General features: G+C 36.9%; 1 protein-coding gene across 6 annotated transcripts in view; it reads right to left on the reverse strand.

Annotated features, from left to right (window-relative positions):
- The window catches only part of LOC135687548 (superkiller complex protein 3), a 48857-nt gene that overhangs the window by 8351 nt on the left and 16206 nt on the right, over window positions 1–24300 (reverse strand). For 3 of the 6 annotated variants that reach the window (XM_089114379.1, XM_089114380.1, XM_089114378.1), the window contains exons 19-45: window positions 23219–23271; window positions 22557–22628; window positions 21024–21059; window positions 20591–20675; window positions 20195–20226; window positions 19278–19378; window positions 19045–19147; window positions 18051–18143; window positions 16554–16661; window positions 15111–15195; window positions 14667–14714; window positions 13244–13358; window positions 11949–12010; window positions 10433–10489; window positions 9889–9957; window positions 9041–9115; window positions 8261–8420; window positions 7137–7230; window positions 6377–6454; window positions 5641–5768; window positions 4797–4920; window positions 4330–4451; window positions 3444–3502; window positions 2483–2529; window positions 1874–1949; window positions 1425–1472; window positions 359–599 (exon numbers count right to left, since the gene is read on the reverse strand). In XM_089114379.1, the coding sequence (XP_088970505.1) occupies window positions 359–599; window positions 1425–1472; window positions 1874–1949; window positions 2483–2529; window positions 3444–3502; window positions 4330–4451; window positions 4797–4920; window positions 5641–5768; window positions 6377–6454; window positions 7137–7230; window positions 8261–8420; window positions 9041–9115; window positions 9889–9957; window positions 10433–10489; window positions 11949–12010; window positions 13244–13358; window positions 14667–14714; window positions 15111–15195; window positions 16554–16661; window positions 18051–18143; window positions 19045–19147; window positions 19278–19378; window positions 20195–20226; window positions 20591–20675; window positions 21024–21059; window positions 22557–22628; window positions 23219–23271 (2371 nt within the window). The remainder of the gene's footprint in view (window positions 1–358; window positions 600–1424; window positions 1473–1873; window positions 1950–2482; window positions 2530–3443; window positions 3503–4329; window positions 4452–4796; window positions 4921–5640; window positions 5769–6376; window positions 6455–7136; window positions 7231–8260; window positions 8421–9040; window positions 9116–9888; window positions 9958–10432; window positions 10490–11948; window positions 12011–13243; window positions 13359–14666; window positions 14715–15110; window positions 15196–16553; window positions 16662–18050; window positions 18144–19044; window positions 19148–19277; window positions 19379–20194; window positions 20227–20590; window positions 20676–21023; window positions 21060–22556; window positions 22629–23218; window positions 23272–24300) is intronic. The other 3 variants (XM_089114383.1, XM_089114381.1, XM_089114382.1) reach the window with 3 other exon arrangements.

The raw sequence follows: 24300 nt of genomic DNA on the forward strand, positions 1-24300 counted from the left end.
GAAGAAGCGAGGAGAATGAAAGTAAAACATAAACAGGAAATTCATTTAAAATGATCCTAATTTTAAAGTAATAGTAGAACAAAGGAACAAGCTTGGGTTTGGAGAATCAAAGGTCTGAATTGTTGAATTCATCATATATAGAACATAGAATATCAAAAAGAAGTTTCAAGTAATATATTCCTACATATCACCATAACCCTATTACCTTATTTTATCAACTGAAACGAGGCTGGCTGTTGCATAAATGTGACAACGAGGCCTTAAATAATTGCTAAACACATCTTAGATGCCACAATCCCTGGCCTACTGTTCTGAAAACTAATTAAAATTATTCTCAAAGAAATACGATAATGTTTACCTTTAAGCAAGGAAAGTCTTGCTGTTGAAATTGCCATCGTTCTGGTTGCAACACCGCTAGAACACAAACTTTTTGCCAATGCCGCCGCAGATAGCAGAGCCCAGTTCTCTGGTTGCCCTGGGTTACTGTGAACAGCTTTTTGAGCAGCACGTAAGCAAGCAACATGGGGACTTTGGCTATCTAACTTTGAAGCGAAAGATTTTGAACCAGAGGCTGCAGCAGCAACAACGAGCGATGAAACCTGAAATCAAGGACATTCAGCGATCATTTGATCTTTAAAAAATATAATACACGACGCTGAATAATGCGAGCTTTTTCTTATGACTTAATAGACGAAAAACTTGGCCAGATAACATAGGCCTAAAAAAATCACGTTCTCACGTTTCTGATTGGCCTATTTCAATCTACATATGCCTGTCGGTGGCCTGATAATTACATTAAGCGTGAAATTCGGAGTAGCAATTTAGAACCGTCCTGTTCTATACACCTAATAGCTTGTACAGCTCTGCCTGTACGGCATCGAGCACTTTATGACAGCAATTTTCAATCTATATATGGGTGTTCATATTCCCTAGCTTAGAGTTTTTTATCAATATACAGACGATTTTAACTCTGAGGAAAGCGATATTGACATAGATTTTGTGGTTGGAATTTTGAATTGTAATTGTAAAACAAGTGATGGAATTTTGGGAGGATCCTCAAGAACAACTCCCCGAAGTATATACACAGAAAACACGATTGCCTGAGTTAGAAATGAGGCATTGGGCACCCCCCTCTTAAGACAAATCGCTGGTGAAATCCAGCTTTATAAAAGAAAATTGTACAATCTAGCCTACTTCTTGGACGGGGGACACTGGAGGTAGAACTGAGTAGGTATTTATCTAAGCCTTTGACTACTGTTTTAACAAAGAAAGGTTACCGAAGCTTGAGAGAAAATTGACCCCTCATCAGTATGTTACAAAGGGTCCTGGAAACGAGAGTCTGTTACACAAAGAGTTTGACACTGGGGAACAAGGCTAAAGAAATTATAAAAAGGTCACGAGGAACAAGGTCTCGGATGACTTACATTTGATGGTTCATGAACAGCTGAAATTTCCGCACACCGGCCAGCAATCTTAAAAAGGAAAGAGTTTCATCAACTCGATATTTCGTTTTATTAAAGATGTATGTGCCATTATAATCATTTCATCAATTCAAAGATCTAGTTTCGCAAAACAAAATTTTTGCAAAACAACTGGAGAATTTGGAATCAATCTTAGTTTAAAATATTTTTCATATAAAGAGAAGAGTCCATACAAATTAGTTTATGTAATCCAAATCACTGATAAGATTTGAGGTTAAAAACATATCCAGTTTGCGTTGGGGAGGGTTTGTGTCCCCGATAAAAATGTCTATGGTGTGAATTACGCTGTCTAAGGTGTGTAAATAAATCAAGATGTATTAAAGGTTCACGAATATACCCAACATGGAACAGAAACGATTCAAATATTAGATTTAGGAAGAGATGGAAAATACCTCCATAGACAAAAGAGGTGTCTGCAAAGAGAAAAATTTGGCGAGCTTAGCCCACTGCCGGGAGCTTCCAGGATATCTGCAAAAGAAAGGATATAGTGATGGAAGAGCTTTAAAAATGTTAAAAAAATGAAACCACCATCCCTAAATAGTGCCTTTAAAATCATACAGGGTGGGTACTCTGGAACTATAATCAAACTAAATGTTCGAAGAGGTATTCTATCGAACTTTTGCTGAATTCTTCTGCATGCGTTGCAGAAATGAAAATTGTTAATAAGGTTTCATAGCCTGATTCGATTAACAGCTTTTCAATTAACTTTTTACATATTGCAATTAATTGTTTTTGTCAGGGTGAGGCAAGACGATCGGCCTATACTGATAGACGACCTTACTTAGATAATACCTCCAAAATACACCCTCATAGCACTCTCTTTAACCTATTACGCTAAGTAAGAATGACCAACAAAGTCTGCTACAAAACATATTTTTACTCCTGTACTTTTCTCTATAAACTAAGTCACGATATCATTTAACCAGCACGTACGATTACCCTACTCAAGAAAAGTCCTTTACATCACTTCTCATACCAAAAATCAGCTAATGGAATCATACCTTCGAATAAGTTTCTGAACGCTGCGTTTGGCTTCCGTGAAATTGCCCTTTAGTAAAAGAAAGATGGTTTAGAATCACTATGACATTATGCGATGCGTATTCAGCCAGAAGCCTCTTGCAACTTGCTATATAAACAAAACCAGCTCTACCCCCTTTTTAGTAAACAATATTTGATAATATTTCGACTTCGCGTAAGTTCTCGAATAAGTCCCAAACTTCCAGTAAAGCCCCTTTCTCGAATAAGCCCCCATCCTAAAGTACTTTTTGTGAAATAAGCCCCCATGCGCTGAGATATTTCCTCGACAACAATATGTATATCCCAACATATCTCAATTTTGAAGCATCCGGACCAGATTCGAACAGAAAAAAAATTACTTTGGTAATATTTTTGGCTGCGGCTAAATTAGCCCCCACCTTCAAATAAGCCCCATCTCAAAATAAATTCTGTGGAATAAGCCCCTGGGGGCCCCACGGAAAAGTGAAGTAGCATAATATCAAATAAAAGAAGTAAATAGTTTTGGGTGTGGTGAGGCTTTCAGTGCTGCTTTCTGTTGATCAGGACAATCCATTACACAAAGAAATAAATATATACTAAGAGTAAAAGGTGCGGATTTTCAGAAACAGTTGGGGAAGGATGGTTTCTATAATGAAAACCTTACATAGCAACCCTACAAATTAATCGATCCTAAAAATGACTGTCGATTGGGTCAATTTGAGTTAAAACCCCACTCATTTTTTCAAACAAAAATGAATATATGTGCATTAAATCTATAAGCAAATAAAATGCTGATACAAACGGCATGACAGAAAATCAACATTTATAATCGACAGTCCTTCCACAGACCACTTGCAAAACGTAGGGTATAATATTTCGAATAAAGTAGGAAGTGCTTTAATGTCAACTTAGGCAGCATTAAAGAAGAACAACATTCAATAATTGTTGTAAAAAGCTGTGTATTACCTGTAAGTAATATAGAGATGATTCCAAAAATGTAAAACTTTCTTGGACATCCTCTGTTTATAAAGTATAAGAAGATATAATCCTTGATTTTCATCGGTGAAAAGATCAAGTGAAAACGCCTTAGCCAAAAGGATGCAAGGCAGGGTTTCTTCGCTGTAGATGCAAATGTTCAGAGCCAAAATCTCAATCAACTGCAAACTGTCTAAACGGCTAGAATAATCTGGAAGATTTCATTAATCTATTTTAAGTTTTCAACTGGGTCTTCTTTAGTATTCCAGAAGTAATGATAATTTTCACATTGTTGCGAAAAGCGAAGCATACTATGCAAAATTTTTGAAGGACATGCGGCAAAATTGAGGATTTCAGAATTTCATTTTCTATCAAAAGCCTAATTACAAATAACTTTTGTATGCTTCAAGCAGCTAATGACAGAAGTTACAAACAGAACAAAACGAAAACAACAAAATAATTTACTAAAATACGTGTAAATCTAAGAGTCGATATTTTTGTAACCCGTTTCAGAAACATATGCAACATGGCAGAAAAATATAGATCTTCAAAGAAAGTTGCAACGAACGAAGATTGTAGGCAGGCTAGAGTGACGCTGATGCTCTGCAGTAAAACATGGAATACAGAATAGTTGCATATTGGACAAAAACAGCAAAATACGGAACAAGGAAAACGTATATGTGAGGTGAGATTTACAAACAGGACAAGAACAGACACATAGAGAGCTCTTGGAAACAAATAACGAAGCAAAACAAAAAACATATAGTAACAAATTCAAAAGGCTTAGTGCTTGCCACGCTCAATTCATCGCAGATTCATCGTCTGGAAAAAGAAAACTGGATAAAAACAAGAAAATTTATTGAAAGATGGAAAATACCGAAATCAGGATGTTTTCTAATCTCTGCCAAAGCTGCATTGGTTAGCGTCAGATCCTTTGACAAGAGACCCAAGGCAGCCAGCGCAGAAAGCCCTCGTTCACTTGGAGAAGATGTCTGCGCACTGCAAAGGAGACAAAACCATCATTATATCTCTACCTTTTTCAAAATATTGTCATGGAAAATAAGAATACACAAATATTTTCTAAAGGACGCTATTAAAAAGAGCAGATACTCACCCACCAAAAATGGAGGCTTTCGAAATTCGAGGTTTAAGAAAACGTTTGTTTTAAAAAATTCTCATTATGGGAAGCTAGAAAAATATCTGAAACGGAGGTGCTTAAAAATCTATGGATCAGCCACGACAAGTGCAAAGAAAAAATTTAAATGAACAAATGATTGAAAAAATGATAGCAAAGAAAAGGTAGAAAAACGGATCAGTAATAATTAAAGTCAAAATTTGCATTACCTCTTGAACAAAAATGACTTCGCAATCTCAGAATTTCCTGTTGAATAGCCAATAATTCCTATGGCGGCAAGAATGTCGGATTTGTCCCGTTCACTCTCTGCTAAACCGAGTGCTTGCTCGTAGGCTGTTAAATCATAGAAGAATGCAGTTATATAAAGCATTTTCCAAGAAAGCTAATGTTGAAGAGGCCAAAAAGTAATGACCAACCCCCCTTCTTGTAGTACAATTACAAGGGTAATAGTGACAAGGCTCAATGTGCTTAGAGACTTCAAAGACGGGGGATGCCTTGTTTGACTGAATGTATCCATTTGTATTTCATGCAGACTAGCCACGAGCTTAATTAAGGAGGGAAAGAGAACAATGTCTTCCAAAATTTTAAAGACCGATTCAAATTGCGTTCAAATTTGAAAGAAGGTTGAACTTCCGTTCCTCCATTTCCTTTGCAACATGATAATGTCAAGCAAATATTTGAATTCAGGCGTTATACGAAATTCTTGGTTTGCAAACCTCAGCCAATTTTTTGTTGCAAATCGAAGAAAGGAAAAAAATTAAGATGACATATAAACTACATACTTAATTAGTCTTTCAATAAAAATCTGTAGTGTTCATTTCAAGATAGTTCTATGGATAGCCTTCTATTGGGCAAATATTGGGCTTCTAAACAAACAATCACATAAACAAATCATCACTGTGTGGAAATTTGTGACTCAAATAGATGGGGGATTATAACTAAGAGAGCAAAAAAGCGAAATGAGAAGTAGGGTTTGTTTAGGGTTTATTCATGTTAGATACATTGGTAATAGAATTGACAAAATACAGGCAACAGGAAACTACAAAAACTCACTTTGGAAACTTTGCTCCAGCTGACTATCAAGGAAGTAGGCCAATGCGAGGCCAGTGACGTCACTTGCATTGATCATTGGCTTTATTTGAAGGTAGACTTCAATGGACTGCTTGAATTGGCCAGATCGTCTGGAATCGATTCAGATTAGATCAGTTATAGAAAAGATGTAGAAGGACAAAAATATGCATGCATGTCTCAAATAACAAAATAATAAAAACACAAACAAGAGCTAATTGCACTCAACACTAAGAAGGTTTTGCTCATCAACACTGTCTGGCCAAAGCATTGTTGAGCTGCTTACAGTGTAATGCCTGCGGCAGATTACAGCTCCTTGCCAAATGAGTTAGTCTCGAAAAAGAATATTTTGCTCCAGGTTTCCTATTAGACAAAATACTATGCAAGTTGAGGCAGGCCATTGAAAAGCAAGTTAAAATGGTGGAGGCCTTCGTAGAAATCAGGACAAATATTTTATAATTAGAAATACTTAATGTTCCTAAGGTGCCTGCTGTGCACAGGGATTAATCCACAACAGTACAGTGCATGTCGACCTATGGTTGAGTCATTTATAGTCGGTTAAGTTGGTAAACCATTCTCTGTTCCAAGGGCTTTTACGTTTAAATGGAGCTACGCTAGGTTTAGATAGCATGTTTCTGCCTCCCTAAAGAAAGTATATCACTCTATCAACTTTGCAACGGCAATAGCAAGTTATTAACTGATCATGAAACGAATAACATACCGTAAAACTCTGGCCAGATTTGCTAGTACCATGTTTCTTTTGTTGACATCTTCACTCGTTGCAAGTAGTTGATAAGCTCTTAGATACAAATTAAAAGTATTAAAAAAGCAAATTTGCATTTTTGTACAGCTAAAGCATAACGAAATTTTTGGAGTGTCGAGCATCTTTCCCTCGTCGAAGAATATCTGTGGGGTACCACAATGCTTATCGTCAGTGACTATACTTTTGATAATAAAGTTATTGCGTTGAGTTGACTTGTGTAGAAGTCAACCATATGCAAAAAACATAACTATTAAATAAACATAGTCATGTACTTTTTTGTGAATGGGGTTCGCTTTTATAAATCAATTGACACAAAAGGAAAAAAGATTTTTTTCCCTTTATAACACACAGGGTGAACGGCATTTTTTGGCCCATTTTTCTTTTATATTTGGGTACAAACTTTGCCAGTTTAACACAATCAACATCAACACCAACATCTCAATAGTCAGTGGTATAGTGCTATCTAAATAACAAGGGTGGCTCTTGCACAAAATGTTGCGAAAAACAATAGCAAAAGTAAAAATTGCCAATTTTGGGCATCAACAAGGAGACCAGCCCCCTTGAGCCCCCCTAGCACGACACCCCTGCCAATAGTACACTTTTTGACGCGTGTTAGACTTGACATTTTCCAGAACCTCAGCATAATTCTTTTAGGCCACAAAAATAAAAATTAAGGGATTCAATTTGCGAACTATATTCGTCCATGATACCACAATACCTTCTGAATGCTGTTTCGGCTTGTTTAAACAGCTGTTGGTGTTCCAGCAGAATACCAAGGAGGTTGTGTGCACAAGAGTTTCCAGGCATGCGAACTGCAGAGACAAAAGCAGAGTGAATTATAAAAAGAGGAACGCCTGGAAAACAGTGTGATGGGAGGGGGAGGGGGAGTTTAATTCTCTACCCGTCCTTGTTACAGATTATAATTTACTGTGCAAGAATGGTTTAGTGGTTTGAGATATACAACCAAGGGTCTGGGATTCTAGTTGCTGCCAGATTTTCACTTTCAGATACCAGAGATGCTAGCCTACGTCGCAGACAATATTCTGAAAGAGAATATGATCTGCAAAGCACGTTAGATTATTGCCAGCTCTCTGGAATTCCAGGCACAGAAATCTCGAGGTGTGATCACATCGAAAGGAGGGACTATGACACTGCTCGATAAGCATAGTTTCTCAGTGTCCATTCGGGAGCTACGCCGTACTGAATACAGAAACGAGAATTTTCTCTAAATCACGAGAAGTCATAAATGGTTTTAGAGCAACGGCAAAAATGCGCAATTTGTCTAGAGGATGAGCCTGCTAAGCAACATAAAATTATTACAAAAATGTACAAAAAATGGACGCTACATGAATTAACATACAAATAATTACTAACTTGTGTCCAGTACTATTACATCCTAATAAAATTCAGATATCTATTTTGTTATTGTGGTGACCCCTAGTGCTGTTCTTCTTTCTTGCTCTTATCGTATGCAGATGTCTTAAGGTATAGCACTACCAAGTATTTCCCCGTGGTAACAAGGCTACACGGCTTGTTACCAATCGAAATAATATATACCTACTTCTTAAGGTCAGGATACAAAAAAGGGGTTTAGAGGCAACCCTTAACATACCCAGAGAAGGAACGATTCCATTTTTAAACGTGTACTTTAAAGCCTCGATATTTGAGAGACACCACTGGGACATGTACGGAACTCGAGACCCAGACCCTTCGACGTTTAGTTGACTACTCTAACCACTGAGCCATCCTCGCATCTTTTCTTTAACAATTTCTAGACATGGATTGTACGCCCTCTGATAAATGTAAACAAACAATGTAAAAAATACCACTGAAGAGCTTTACCTGTATACTTCTGGACACAGACGGCCGAATTCGCGATGGCTTTGCGCACAAAATCAGGCAAGTCGAAAGGGCCAAGTCGTTGCGTAGACCGCTTCTGCTTGGCAAAGTAGTCTTTTAAGGAGAAAATTACCCATTTGGCGTATGCCAGATAGCACTCAGTCTGAAATATAAACACATTCAAATGGTTAGTTAAGAACTTCTTTCAAATGATTTCTATTTAAAGGCTTCTTCGTCTAGGGGTCTAACAGCCGAAAAATTAATTAAAATTTATATTATAAGGAACACTAAGGAATTGAGTAGGAAACAAAAGTGTATAAACAACATTTTTGTTACCAAGATAGGAAAAACGAGATTTCGGTAATTTCATCATCTAAGACATGACCAGGTTTTCGTGGATGTAGAAATTTCGTTGAACTCTTAAGCATGAACAAATTGATTGTGAGATTATTTATGGATTTTAAATCTCTGCGTCACATTTGAATTCGGCATAAACAACGCGAAATTTTAAGAGACAAAAGATTTTGGAAACCAACGCAGTTTCAATTTAAGTAACTATTGACTGATTCACACCTTTCAATTTACTTGATTGAGTCAGTTGTAAAGTTTAATCTAAGTTAATGACAGAACCATTGAACATCGATACTAAACGGTCGCTTCCTCATTGGTAGAGTTGCGACGAAAAAATGAAACAATCCTAAGAAAAAATTTGAAAAAATTGTCAATCTCGCAATGGTAGCAAACCACACAGAACGAGGCTGGTCTTTGGAAAGGTCAACTTACGTGCGATCCCATTTCAGATGAATGGCGAAAAAGATCCATGGCATCAGCATCGCCAATGATTTCCGCAATTGAGGCCTGTTAGGTACAAAATTGAAGTTACAAAAACAAAAGCGAGGTTACATTGAACGAGGCTAAACCAACAGAGTGCAGGAGTTGCTGGTCAAGAGTCTATTTTCTATTGAAGCATTTGGTGTAGCAAATTGGGAGTTGATTCTAAAATATATGTGATTTAAATTTTGACAGTGTTTTTATTCTGTACTGTTTATTCTGTAAAGTATTTTATACTTTACAGAGACCATTGACAATTTTCTGATGAATTTACTATTTACTATTCTTTTACTATCTGAAGATGAATCTAGCTAGAGACGAAATGTTTATCTATTTATTTAACTGGAATTGTCACTATATAACCGGAATGTCCATTAACATCTTTAAACGAGCTCTCTTCACTGGATTGTCAATGTTCTGATTTTATTTATTTTATCAAATATTGGACTGTCAATGGATTCAAGTCAATAGAAGAAATCTAATTTTGCAATGTCTTTTTTGTCGCTGTTCTTGTTATTAGTCTGATTATCAAGTCCGAATCTATTTCTGATTTATCTGCAACCCCCGTCTTTGCATTCACTGAGCATGCGCAATGTACTGAATTATCATTGCGCATGCTCTTCAAATACAAGCACGGGGGTTGCAAATTCATTGCAAGAGTTTCCCTTTTCCAACCCCCAAGCAATGTATTTCCCCTGTCCGTGTCCTTTCCCTTTTTCTTTCCCTTTTTCTTTCCCTTTTCCTTTCCCTTTTCCTTCCCCTTGTACTTCCCCCGTCCTTCCGCTAATAATAAAACTCACCTGGCCAATCCAAGCAGGGGTATATTCCGGGTCAGCATCTTGAGCTCTTTTGAAAGCTTCGTGGGCCTCCTGTATCATAGATATGATAGTGCAATAAAGAAAATTCAAAGTTCATATTTCATTAAAACACTCATTAAAACACCAAATGCTGGCAAAAACACTCATTTTTTAAAATAATCGAGTGTCTAAACAAATTATGTGTCAGATACTAATAACTTAATCAAGGTTAGCTGTCAGATACTAAGCAAGTTATGTTTCATTTTTTTTTCATTTTATTTTTTCATTTTATAATATTTATACAGGTTAAAGGTTCATATGTTTTTCAACCTGACCTGTTTAAAAGATTAAAATAAGAGCTAATAACTATGTTAAAATACTAGTAACAAAAGAAATTTACCAATCAAACCTAATTTACAATATTTAATAATACTAAGGCTATAAAAAGTGAACGTAAAGATGAAATAAAAGTTGATTTTTTATTTCAAAAGGTGAAATGTTATTTTTAGGTCTATAATTACATAGGCGATGATAATTCATAGCTTACCTTGATTTTATCATATTTCAGGTAAAGAGTGCCCAAATTGCACCATATTTCTGCATTCTGCAATAGAGAAGATAAAATTTCAACAAAAATCTATCTTCACGGGAGAATAACTCTAAAATTGCAAAATTATTAGGTTTAAAACAAAGAGCATAATTAAAAATCTTCGGTCTTTCAGACTGCAAAAATAAGAGTTTTGTTCAGAGATTGAAATTATCGTGAAATTGGCATCAATTAAGCGCCTACTTGTTCTGAAGTATTTCTGTAATTTTTGTCAAAATCAACTACTTGTTGAATGTTCCTATTGGTGAAATAGGTGACCTTGACACTAAAAACAATTTATCTAGCATCGCTAATTAACAACACTATGTTTTATTACTTTCTTTGTTCTTTATTACTTTCTTTGTTCTTTTCATTTCGTAAACCGGCAGCCTATCGGTATATAAACAGTGCTGGAACTTATTTATTGTAAACAACTACTTATTGAATTGAATGAGCAACTGCACGCGCCTGTCTTTGAAAACAACCAAGCTGGCGATAGGATGCCTTACTACCGTCAAGAACAACATTACTCTACAACATCGATCAGACGTGGTATTTGGCCTAATGTTAAAGTTCTGGTCAAATTAATTTTTACGTCAATTCAGCGTCGCTACTTCGATGTGTCGAAAAACAAAAAAAACGACATTGCTTGGACGTCCTGGCATTAGAATAGTGGAAATACATCCCTGGACTCATTACAAAAAAGAAATTACACTACATTACACTACTGACATTACAAATGTCATGAAATTTTCGTGTTTTATTTTAAATTTATTCTTCTTCGAACATATTCTGTTTCTTTAAAATATGCAATGTATTTCAAAGATGACCAAGATTTCACAGAGATTTGACTAAGATGTAATCAATAAGATCTATGTAATATTTTGCTTAGAAAAAGGGGTACTAGGTTCGCCATGGGTTTTTCTAGAGTAGAACTTCCAATCTTTGCTAGAGTATTCAAGAACCCTGAACAGCAATCAATTAACAATAACTCCATTCGTAGCAAGTAGAAAAATATTTAGGAAGAATAATAGCAGATTAAAAGTTGTTGTTCAAATGAAACCGAAAATTGTAAAATTGTAGACTACAGTAGAATCTTGTTATAACGTACTCTGTTATTACGTACTTTCGGATATAACGTAATGGTGTGCTTGGTCCCGGCAAAAGGTGTGCTTGGCTTTTGTCAATTTTTACTTACCCTCGTTACAACGTACTTCGCTTATAACGTACTTAATACGCTGGTCCCTTAAAGTGCGTTATAACCGGATTATACTGACTATAAACGGATTGTATAGACAATTCAGTAGACTGTAAATTTACATTGATCTAATAACAGCTTCAAGGCTGCATATATTAGTCACTGTATTGCTTTTACTGATATACAGAAAAAAAGTGAACTGAGAACAGTCAGGGAAGTTCAGCGTCGAGGTTTTCCCATAGCATTAAACCATGACAACGGTAGATTGTAAATTCACACCTGGGAGTCCAGTTGCAATGCTTTGATGAAGGCGTGCTGGCTTAACTCGGGGTTGGCAATGTCTAGAGGACAAAAAACATAATTGTGAAAAATTGTCAGCTTGTAACAGGGGTCAGGTAAACAAAAACATGTAAGGGTATAAAATGATGTGACAAATCGAGCAGTGGAATGAAAAATGGCGAGTGCCTTAATTGACTTTATAGAAATGGAGGACTTCTATCTTAAATAATTTTGTCTTACATAACAGGGGCAAAGGGTCTTCTACATCGGAGTCTATTCCTTTGACTAGGCCTTTCAGTGTAAGACCATTTTTTCGTTCAGTGCTTTCGATATCTTTCAAAAGGGCGTGCAGCAATTTTAGCGTTGTATGAATCTTGTCAAAGTGTGAGTTAAAAAGAGAAAACAGTGCCATAAAAAAGGGAAAATACTAAGTAAATGGGAGGTTGGATTACAATCAAAGTATTAAGGCGGCAAAGGAAAATGGTATACGAAACGCAACAATATCTTTTTACATAAAATTTTAAGAGAAGGAATTGTGTGTATGAATTTTGATCAATACCAGGACAACAGTGTCCAAGAATAACTTGCTAGTTTTCAAGCAAAGCAGTTGGCGAATTTGAGAGTCAAAACAACCTTTGATTTCAATTTAAGGCCAAGCCAACTTCTTTTTTGCAAGACCAGTTTTTAGAAGCTATACTCCGTAACAAGGGGCCGGGAGTTTCATTCTTCAAAAAGCGATTGGGTGTGCGGTTGCAATAAGCGATTGCAATAAGCAATAAGCGATTGGGTGTGCGGTTGCAATAAGCGATTGGGTGTGTGGCTATTCTACACAATTCTATCACTTAATATTGAAAAATCTCCAAATGAAGAGAAAACACAGTTTCTGTGCTACAATCCGTGCCAAAATCGTTGGAACACCTACACAAACTTTTTTTCTCCCCCCTCTCCGTTACAATTCGATTAATAGCAACATTGCATGATGGTCAATGACAATATAACTACGATTGAAGAAATCTCTATTCTCGTGAATCCACATTGTATTTTATCGAGGACGAGGGAGGGAGGAATTACCCGTGATTACCTGAATACGAAACTAAATCAAAGATCAGAGGGTTTTCCACTTTTGAACGTGAATATTTTGGTGCCCTAGCTATTTTTGGCAAGGACTGTAGGCAATTTGGGCAGCAAAAAGTCTTGAAAAGATACTGGCTGTCACGGACTTTATAATTACTACACGGCACATGACAATCGATACTTCAAACTGAACACACGAACACAAACGTAGCGTGACTTGCCATAAACCGAGTAACCGCAACATGTGAGAGACGGACCTGAACTGCCAGAGATCACGCCTAACGTGTTCCACATCTTGGCATTTCCTGGTTCAAGGCTGATGGCTTTCTTGATGAACTGGGAAAGAAGATAAGATCGCTAATCCTGTTTGCTGGATTTGTATATGTAGCTTTGTACGATGACTCTGGATGTAATAACGAAGTAACATGACAGAAATTTCAACAAAAGCCTATATTCAAAGCCTACAATCCTGGACAAAAATGGTTGAGACTTTTCAAGGAAAGCTTATATTTTCACTTTCCTTTAAAAAATAACTCCCCCCCCCCCCCAATTCAATGTTGAATGCATGATTTTGAAGGAAAAATGATAGAACTACAAATCCAACATTGCTTCAGGGGAAAGGGGGGATTCGAATTTACAGGGGCAAGGTATAGTAGAAAATTACAAAAACTGCATTTTGTCTCAACATTTTTGTCCGGGATTGCAGATCTCCCCGACTCTCACATCTACTATTATGATAATGTATGCATTGTCATATACCACAACTGAAAGGCTGGCCTTCTTCTGTTCATCTGATGGACCTAGCTTTAATTCTTACATAAAGATATAATAACCTATTGCACAAAACAAAGAAAAGCTAATATGGCTCTTCCTACAATGTCTGCTTAAAGTCTAGGAACATCAACTGCTTGTTTGTCATTCCCATTTGCATGCCCCCTTCTCCCTGTTCAAACAATATTGGACTAATCCCCATAGAAACACACTATTTGAATGTAATTGTAATTTTGAAACTAGGATTGATTGGATGTCATTCCAACATTGACTTGGGGAGAAAGGGGGCAAAACAGCTATTTCTAGGGGGCAACTCGGCTTTTTCTAAAGGCGTGAATAAAAACAAATCGAGCCTTGACTAAGATTTCACAGGTACTTTTCGCAAGCATTGAAGTAAGTATGTTAAAACGCCTTGGGAGAAGGGTTCAGAGACGAGTCCTGAAGAGGAGGCCAGAAAAACATGACGGTTTGTTGACGTCATGATGGCTCAGCAAGTTAAATGGCTTATAGATCATCAGAAAATTATCGTTAGAAAACTAGGCAGGCTATTGAACAAGACTTTTCTTAACGTCACAACACAAAAGCAACTCCCTTTTAACTTCGATGTTTTGAGTTGCTCATGGGTAAAACACGATCACTGCCTTGCATGATGAAAAGCATGGCGGTTAAGTAGGGCGGACAGAACAGCTTGCGTTGCACCCTAACGATGTTGTAGACGGACATCTTCTCGATGTACATAAAGCAAAAAATGTATGTTGCGTTGCAAAACGTGTGTTGCATACCAAAGATTTGTTGTTTCTCGTCTTACGAGGTTAACAAATACAACGTCTCGCAACTATTTACTGCGATCTCAAACAAAACATACAACGATACCTTGACGCTCTGTTGCATGGTCGTTTTGCCAAGCTCGCCATCAAGAAGCTAGGAAATAAAAAAAAATATTCGGCTTCACCCAACAAGACATATATATTAGGTGGAAGAATCTATTTTCTGGCCTTGTTGGGGTTTAGGACTTGGGTAGATGGCCTGAATGCTCCACAACCTTAAGAACAAAATACAAAAAGAATCATCAATTAAAGAAGTGTAAAAATGGAGCTAAAGACATTGACCTAGGCCTCTTGCCTATAAACCTAGGCATCTGACAAATATTGTAAGGGCAACTGGTCTGAAAACAATAGAAAACTTAGTCTTGTTAGCTTGGATCAAGGACAAAATAAAGCTACATGGATATATTTAAGATTTAGGTTGAAAAGGATCTTTTCAATCGTTCCTGGGAAGTTTCTGTGACGCCATAAGATGAGCAATTCAAAAACTTACCATTCCATAATGAAAGCTGCTCAGCGACAAATCATGCCACGCAGCGGCTGAGCTTTCTTCCAATTTGACCACAACTCCATAGCACCTAGAAAAATGCCACTCTTTGATACACAAGGCATAGAGAACACGAGGAGAAAACATAGATCCTCTATTAAAGCTCTATTTCAACAAAGCTCTATTTCAACAAAGCTCTATTAAGCCCCCGGGGGCTTATTTATATTTTCAGTCCTAAAGAGGGGGGGGGGGCTTAAAAGAAAGGAGGGCTTATCAGAAAGAGGAGGCCTATTAAAAATTTGAAGTAAAAATGTTTTAAAAATGCCTTTTTCTATTTTTTGTTATAAAAATGTCACACATATGTTCTCAGAAAACTTCGCTAGCAGCTTCGAAAGTCTAATTAATCAATAAGAAAGTCCTTATCTTCATCAGAATCACCAGGATCAATTGATAGCCCTGGGACATCTTCTAAACAAATTTCGATTGACTTTTTAGGCGCACAAGTAAGTTTTTACATGGGCCGTATTTAATGCGTTTGATTTTATTATCATCACACCCGTTAAGAGACCCACGAAATGCGCATGTTTTTCTATGTTTTTCTTGTTTGATAACAAAGGCTAAAGAGGGGGGGGGGGCTTAATAGAGAGTGGGGGCTTATTTTAAGTTTTTGCTTGATAAGGAGGGGCTTAATAGAGAGAGGGGGCTTAACAAAGAGAGGGGGCTTAATAGAGCTTTTACGGTACTCATTAAGGATGAGATTACATCATTTTCTTCATTTATGGAACAGGGTTACACAGTTATGTCAGATGGCACGAAATGTTGAGCAATTTTGCGTCATGGTTTCATTTGAAACATCTCAGAGCATTTTGATTTTGATTTTCAAATAATTTAAGGAGGCTATCCCTTCAGCGAATGCTGGTTTACAAGGGACTCTCCGTCATAGTATAAAAAGCTGTATCTTACTTAAAGGTCAGCCCAAAGTTATTGGAGATATTTCATACTATCTGAAGCGTGGAAACAAAAACATCATGAATCACATGATATATCCTATTCTTTGTGCCATCCGTAATTTTTGTAGTATCGAATAATCACCCTTTTACAACGAATAAACACCATCTTCTTCTTAACATCCCCCTCAAAGCCCCATTGATACAGTTAAAATGTAAAAATTGTCCCCTTTCTTAAAAGCCACTCCTTGAAAAGATCCTCTCTTTGGAAAGAGCAAATAACAGAAAATATGGAGGGTACAATAAGTATTGTCACACAATGCCTGTTGTCAGTCCCAAACATTATTCGTATCACATTTTTCTTAAATGAATGTAAAAATTCCCCCTTCTTCTAAACATTCTTTTGAGGCATCAAATTAAAAAACGCCCCCCGAATTAATCAGGTTATTGGTTTTTAAGAGCATTTATATTCAGCAGTTCATAAAAATAAAAATTTTCTTACCTACGACTTAAATCCAGGATGAATCTCTTCTTTGAACCAGTTTCCTCTTCTTTTATGCCAATGATTTGCGAAACCGATGGAGGAACTTGGAGACTATGAAAATCATTTCTAAATTATAAGAAAGAAATGAAAACAAATTATGAAAATTTTATTAGCTGGATCGTACTGAACGGAATTCTAGAAACACTTGTTCACAAACTTGGACTGCTTGAAATTTCATCTCCTTTAGCATCTCTTTCAAATTTGGCATTTAATCTACCAGGAATGAAATTTTCTTAACTCACAAAAAGAATTCTTAACTCGCAATATGGAATTAGGTCATTGCGTTTCTATGGTGCAAAGATGTGGAATGCCATTCCCGTTGGAGAAAAGAAATCCCATTCTGTTATTAGTTTTCATAAAAACCTAAAATCATATTTGACAAACGTTACAAGAATTGATTGTTGCTAGTGACAGCAACTATAAAATGAATCCAACCAATCTTTTTTTCTTTTTATACAAAGTATAGCTAAAGGGGGTGCTCTCTCCTCGATTAGGTTACCTATTAAGAGAGTTCCTCCTTAAGAAATTCCCCTCCATACACTTTCTTTTTCATTTAGTTTCCTTTGCATCTTGTATTTGGTATTTAGTTTCTCTTTAATTTCTTTTTTTTATATGTGTATGTAGCTTTAACTGAAGGTGTGTGTAGTGGAATTTTAAAATATGAAACTGAATTGAACTGAATCTAAGATGGCTCTAGCTGGTGTCAAAACGATTATAACCTATTAAATGTTGTGTACAGATTGGAATGCTGCTTCAATACTGGTTTTTGTCATACTTGGGTCTTACATGGAAGGTCTATAACTTGATTAGTCGGCAATTGAAATATAAGTTGAAATACCACCTACTTACAAGTTGTACTGGTATTCTGCTTTATCTTAGAAAATTGAGATTCTGGCGTGTAAAAATATATCGGGAAAGAGTCAAATAGAATTTAGTTCTGTGCTCAGGAATTATTCTCTAGTAGGAGCTGTGGCAATTTGCATGTTACAGTATGTACTTAGATCCATATATAGAAAGTGTTTAAAATGTTTATAAGGTGACCCAAGGTTAATGTAAAATCATATTTTTGGTAGATCTATTTTATACTCTGATGTCAAGAATAAACAAAAGAGGGTTTGGAATGAACAGGGGGTTGTGGCTACGCCAAAAATTTAACATACAGGGGTTTAACATAGCAGGGGGTTGGACATTGTTTGAAGAGAAAATATAGTTGAAAACGATCGCGAGAAAATTTTTATTTCGAAGTTTTCATCGAACAATATCATTGATGAAGCAGGTGGATTTGAATGGAGGGTTTTATCGCTCTTTCCAAACAGCGTACGAGATTTTTAGAATTGGGGGGATTTATCACGAAAATAGGAGGATGTGCCCCTCAATTTGAATTAGGAACGAGGAGTCTACAACACCACAAAACGGGGTCTACAGGCATTAAAAGTTAATGCAAATATCTCTTGCCTTAATTTCTCTTCAGCAACAACACGAAGTGCAAAGCTTGCGTCACCCATGATTTTCCACAAGCAGCGAAGATCTGGTCGAAGCTCGACAGCCCTACAAAAATCAGAGTAACATTCGAATGGAATATGGCTTTCACACTATTTGTTCACGTTAAACAAGGATATCTTCATTTTTTACGGTGCGCGAGGAAATAGTATCCGTGCCACGTAAATTATTCCTAGTTGAACATAAGCAATATCTTTGCAAAAACAAACCGTAGGAATTTTTTTCACCATTTTCAACTGTACTATTTGCAACAATCGTCTGTTGGGAGACGTTTAAAAACAACATTACAGGTCAGTGACGTAAAGAAAGCATTTTGGGCCTAAGTAATAAAAATGAAACGTGGTCCCTGTCTACGGACTGCAAGAAGGTCCCTACCAATGTTGTAAAGCAAGCTAAACAGAAAAACAATATGAAAAAATGATAACTTTTCCAATTTACTAGGAGGAGCTTAGCTTACATGCTTAAATAAAAGTACTTTGAAAGTTTCTAAAAACAATGCGAATTTAAACAACGTCTTAAAAACATTGACATATCTTGGGGGGCCATTTCAATCGGGGGCCCGTAGTAATTGAACTGTGGTGCCCTCAAATTCGTTCGCCGCTGTTATAGGTATTTTGTTCCTAAAAACCAAGAATCTTTAATACGAGTAATGCTTTCAAGTCACAAACTGCGCCCAAGCTTTCATTTTAAGATGCAAAGACAAGAGAATTATGTAAATAAAACAAGTGTAGGCCTTAGGCCCTTCTTTCGAACTCTGTTGCAACAAGATCTTTAGTCTGCGCGCAGATTCCTCTATAACTTCATCGGCACATCGGATGTGCCAGAATTCACTTTAGATTGGCCTCCCGCCTATTTTAATGAAATGAGACAAAGCTGAAGAATATTTCGAAAAACCAAACAGGAGCCAATCCGTTTGCTGCTAAGAAAGTAAGGAATGGAAGAAACCCACCTTGCCGCTGCGAGTAGCGCCTCGGCAGCATGACCAACCGCTCTGCCATCGAAGTTCTCTGCAATACACGCATACTCTGTCTTGAGATGAGATTCAGCCAAGCCTGCAACAGAGGTGATAGCATATATAGGTACCAAATTCTCCTCAAATCAATTAAAGGTTGTGAGTAATTCTCCTCAAAAACACTCTTTCAGCAACAAGATCCTGTAAATGAAACTACGATTTCAACTCACCCCTCAAGGCTGGTATGTGATCCTCCTCAACTGCCAAGACCTTCTTGAATTCTTCGATTGCTTCGTCATACACGCAAACAGACTGCTTGATGACGCCCATTCTGCAAAGATATAAGTGATGACGTCACAAAATATATTTTTAAAATTATTGAATTTTGATTCCATTACCTGAAAGAGCATCATGGTATACCTTTATATTTGCAAAATTAATTAAAGGTATTACGAATTGGCTGAGATTTGGCCACATAAGCACAGGCTTTTTCCCATCAAGCCTCTGTAATTTCGTCTTGGTTCGTAACTCTATGAACTGAACTAAAAACAAAAACAACTTCAAATCTTTTATTGGCGATATCTTACCCGATTTTTAACACATTTAACTGATTTTTCACATCAAAAATATTTTTTTCTTAAAAATTCTAATTCTAAAAAATAGTGTTTTTGGGACATTGCACTTAAGAACTATATGATGAAAGTATGATGCGCCTAATTGTGAAAGCATAACCCTTTAAATAGCTGAGTAGCTAACTGAAAATTTATCAGATTTGATTTTCACGAAGAGGTTCTCTCAGTTTGGGTCTTCATTTGGATATCGTTCTTCTTCAATGACCGTTTCTGTGTTTTTTTGGATAATGTATTGATGAAACTGTACTTCAGGCTTTTTTACACCATTGAGAGCGGGGCGACGATTGATTTTAGACTGTCTAAAAATGCATTATGGGATGCTTGCGTAGCGCAATGCCTCATTGTTAGCAATGAGTCTTTAAATACTCAGAGGCGGGTATGGGCATTTGTTGGAAAGCACGCTTCCAACAGCCAATAGCTGAGTATCAAACGATTTGGCCTAGAGACGACAGTATCTCCGATGAAATCAAGCTTTGACGGATCTTAATTAGATCAAATGATTAATACATCCTTACTTGTATCTGGAATATAGATTCTCAGGGTCGAGCTGAAATTCAAGCGAAATGAAAACATTCAAGTGAAATTTGCAACATTAAAAGCTATATTTCACAGAAAAAATTCATGAGGTAATAATATCGAGATAAACCAGAAACTACATTTGATTACGCATGTTGCAAGATTGGGATGTGGAAGCTTTGAAAACTAATATTTCAAGCTCTAGCCTTGCATTCAGCAATTTTAGAAAATAGGCTATTTTAAAAAAGCTCCCTCTCATTTAATTACTTATTCAATTATTATTTGTTAACACTGAAAAACTACTTTTAACTGAAATGTGATTAAACACGAGACGAACTAAAAGAAATACTTTATGAGTGCAATGCCAAAGAACGGGATTTCTTAAAGAGTCATACCTCAACAGCCTTCTGAAATGCTTTCAATGCTGGCATATAGCTGCCTCTTGCAATGTAGGCATCACCGAGGCATTCCCACATGTGCCTGCAACAGGAAAGAGCAAATGAAATTGCGTACAAAGAGTGTATGCATCGAGGTCACTGTGCTGTGTCGCAGAACGTAATAATAATGTAATAAGATGCGCTCAGCACAGTGACCTCGATGCTGCAACGAGGCGAAATAGATTGCTGTTTACCGTTGTTTTAGATTTTATCTATCATACCACTGTGTGTATGATTACTAAAGGCAATTCTGCAATCTTGACAAAGTTGTTTAGACACAATGCAATTTTTAGAAATTTTGCATTTTGTAAAGCAGAAGAAGACTGCTCTCCCAAGTAAAAAACAAACAGTCAGTTCAACTTATCACAAGAAGTCACACAAAAAAACTCACCTATCTTCAGGGTCAGATCGCAATGCACTTCGAAAGCTGGAACATAAAACAGCGTTTTATTAGCGTAATTTCCAAATAAAAAGAAAGACGGCAAATTAACTACAATTTATGCATCAAAGCCGCCGGCGGGGCGCGATTGCCAGTAAGTTGGGAACGACCTCCTTTTAACTCGAATAGCAACTTCTACTTTGACATAATTGGTTTTTCTTTCAAATTTTGAGAAACTTGACGGAAGCTTTCATCATTAAAGGGTCAAATCGTGAGATCTGGACACCACTGAGAGCCCTTCGCAACCCTCAGAACCCCAAGTTACTTTTTGGCGTAAGTGTACCCCTTATCGTTCAGTTTTGAAACCCCCTTTAAATTCTCTGCCTTTGCCTCCTGTAAATAAAAAATATTCGCATTTCGAAATAATTTGAGATACGGAAGACATAGACATGTGATATTTAATGTCGGTCCCTAAAATAGGATTGCCTGGAATTTTTTCCCCAAAATTATTAGATGGAGGGCATGTATTGAAAAAAGTGACATTTTAACGTGGAAGATTCATAAACGGGGGGGGGGGGGGGGTGGGGTGTGAGGCTGCATTGGATCAAGGGCGGGTGGCTGCAAGTTAGAAACGCTTCCAAGAAATAACAAGCTGTGGAGTTGTGATGCAGCGGTGGAGTGGTGCTCCATGGCCTATTGGGACGTGACATGCATACATGATATCACTTCCATTGCACGGGGACGTAGTGAATCTAAACAGATTTGTGAGGAGGAAGATGAGAAGAATCTGGCTGTTACATTATAGTAATAATGATTCTTTATCGTAAGTTGGAACTTCTAGTTTTATTCCAAATGGAAGTTCTAGCTCTTTGGTATAGTTAATTGAACTAATTCACACCAATTAATTACACGAAAAAGAAGACTACAATAAAATATAATCTGCTTTATGCAATGTAAACATTATCTACAAATATTTCAATTCGAATTTTGCCCCCTTCAATTTTTAATGTCTTTCCAGAATATACCAGCATAGGAGGTGCTATTTATCAAATCAGACATATAGTTCAAAAGAAGGCTACTTCGAATATTAATAAAACTTCGTTATAGTTGTCGTTGCAAGAATTTATCCCTATTTCAACTAACCCCTTTTGACCAAGGGACCAGCCTTATCGTGTGAAAAATCATGATTTTGAGGAAGATTCTTGGTTCATGATTCTTGGGTCACATCATAAGGAAAAGAAGTTTAAAAAGGTGTATTATCGAGGGAAAGGTTGAGGGGAAGAGAAGAAGAGAAATGCCACTGATATTATGGGCAAGTGACATTGCAAAATTAGTTGGAGGAAGTTTTGCTGATTCAGTTCATCAGGTTGTTGACCGAGAACGATGGCGTGCTCTTTAATGACCACACCTGCGCGTAGAGCGCCAACTGGCTTAAAACAAGGATAAAGAAATTTAACCGTTCTGCCTATTACAAGCACTTTGGGCTTCATAAAAAATGTCACGAGTTGAAAACAATATATTTGATATAACAATTAGAAAGCTTACCACGTGACTGCCTTTTCTGCCTGTCCTCGTTTTGTGAGCAGCAAGCCCAGTCGGAGCCAAGCAATTTTTACCCTTCAAATACAAATAAAAAACATTACAAAAGACAGGGAAGATATAATATATGAAGATGCCGGTGGACCTAGCGAATTTGAATAGGCAACAGTTTTCACTGGATGTCATAATATTAGGAGAGAAATTTTCAACGAGGTACCTTATTAGAGATCCTTGACAATAGGCAATCCATGATTCGCTCATACAGTCGAAAATCTGCTCGACGCGTATGACATAAGGTTAATCAAATTATTATATTGCTAGATTTGCTAGTTCAGCCAAAAAGCAACGAGAAATCAAATTAAGTACATTAAATTTAACAACAATTAAATTATGATGATATAATTATAAAAGAACACTGAAAACATCGAGGCTTTCAAGAAATAACATTTTTCAAGACAGCACATGGAAAAAGATAATTTTAAAGTTTGAATTTTTCATTAAAGTTTCTTCTAAAGTTGCATTTCATGTTAAATCAGCTTGCATTGAAAAGGGAATGGTAGATTCTTAATTTAATTCACGGACAATGAGAGTTATACATATGGAAACTAGAGGGAAAAGCAATGAACAAGGAGACGTACAAAATTATTGCATTGAAAACATGGTCCTACCTGCCAGCAGCAAAATTCCTGGTAACTTGCTCGTAGACTTTGACAGCAGTTTCCTGAAAAAAGGTAAAACTTTAGATTCTACCACATGTACAGTGACGCAAAAACGCGAAGGAAATGAGGGGAGGGAAGCCTTATCGTTTTTCTTGAGTTTTCAACTTAACGAAAAATCGGAGGATAGCTTAATCATGATCTTCACGGCCTTCACTTCTCAACTCTTTCGGTTAACGCAGATGAAAAGTGACTTTCAAAAAGGCAGAAATTTTACAACATACAAAAAACTATTCGTCTGACACTCCTCGGAGCATAAAACGTCAGATGGAAAATATATAACCAATTGTGGATCGAAAAAGGCCAATCAGAAAAACGCGAGCACATGACCGGTATAGTTGTCCAATCAGTGCCGCGTGCCTAAAGAAAAATTACCACTGGAGTCCAAGAGAGAAAACGAACTCCCTCTGTCTACACAATGGCGGCTTTTTCGTTTGTATGTAGGTCGACTCCAAAACTGCTAGACGAAAAGACGATCGGGCTCTGCCAATTATCTGAAAAATGTCGTCATCATACGATTTGACATCTAAAATCTTGGTCATCTAAAAGATGCTGGCAAAAAGTACCGCTAAAAATTGTTCACAAACACAAAAGTAGGTAAGGGTCTAGTGGCCATCGTTTGGTAATAACAAAGAAACAATCAAATGCACAACGTTTTCATTCAATTCATTTTTTATCTGTATCTCAATTTGAAATTCTGTTCACTTTTTGGCGACCTTCCAAAGCTACATACGTTGAAATGAACAGCAACGTTGACTATGATACGTGGTACCTGTGCCTTCATAAATTACCGTAAATCCTCGAATTGCCCCCCCCCCCCCTCGAAAAAGCCCTCCCCTCGAAAAAGCCTTCACTCTAAAACTACAATCTGTCAATAAGCCCTCCCCCCCTCGAATAAGCCCCCACTGCTACCGTTTATTCTCGAATTGGATCTCTCAATTTGACGGTTTTTGCCATCTGAGGTTGCCCATGGCGTTTTATTGAATTACCACGACAAATTCGTACTTTTGGTAGTAATCAATTAAATGCCCATA

This window comes from Rhopilema esculentum, chromosome 20, assembly GCF_057945365.1.
Source record: "Rhopilema esculentum isolate cy_ngs chromosome 20, ASM5794536v1, whole genome shotgun sequence".
Lineage (NCBI taxonomy): Eukaryota > Metazoa > Cnidaria > Scyphozoa > Rhizostomeae > Rhizostomatidae > Rhopilema > Rhopilema esculentum.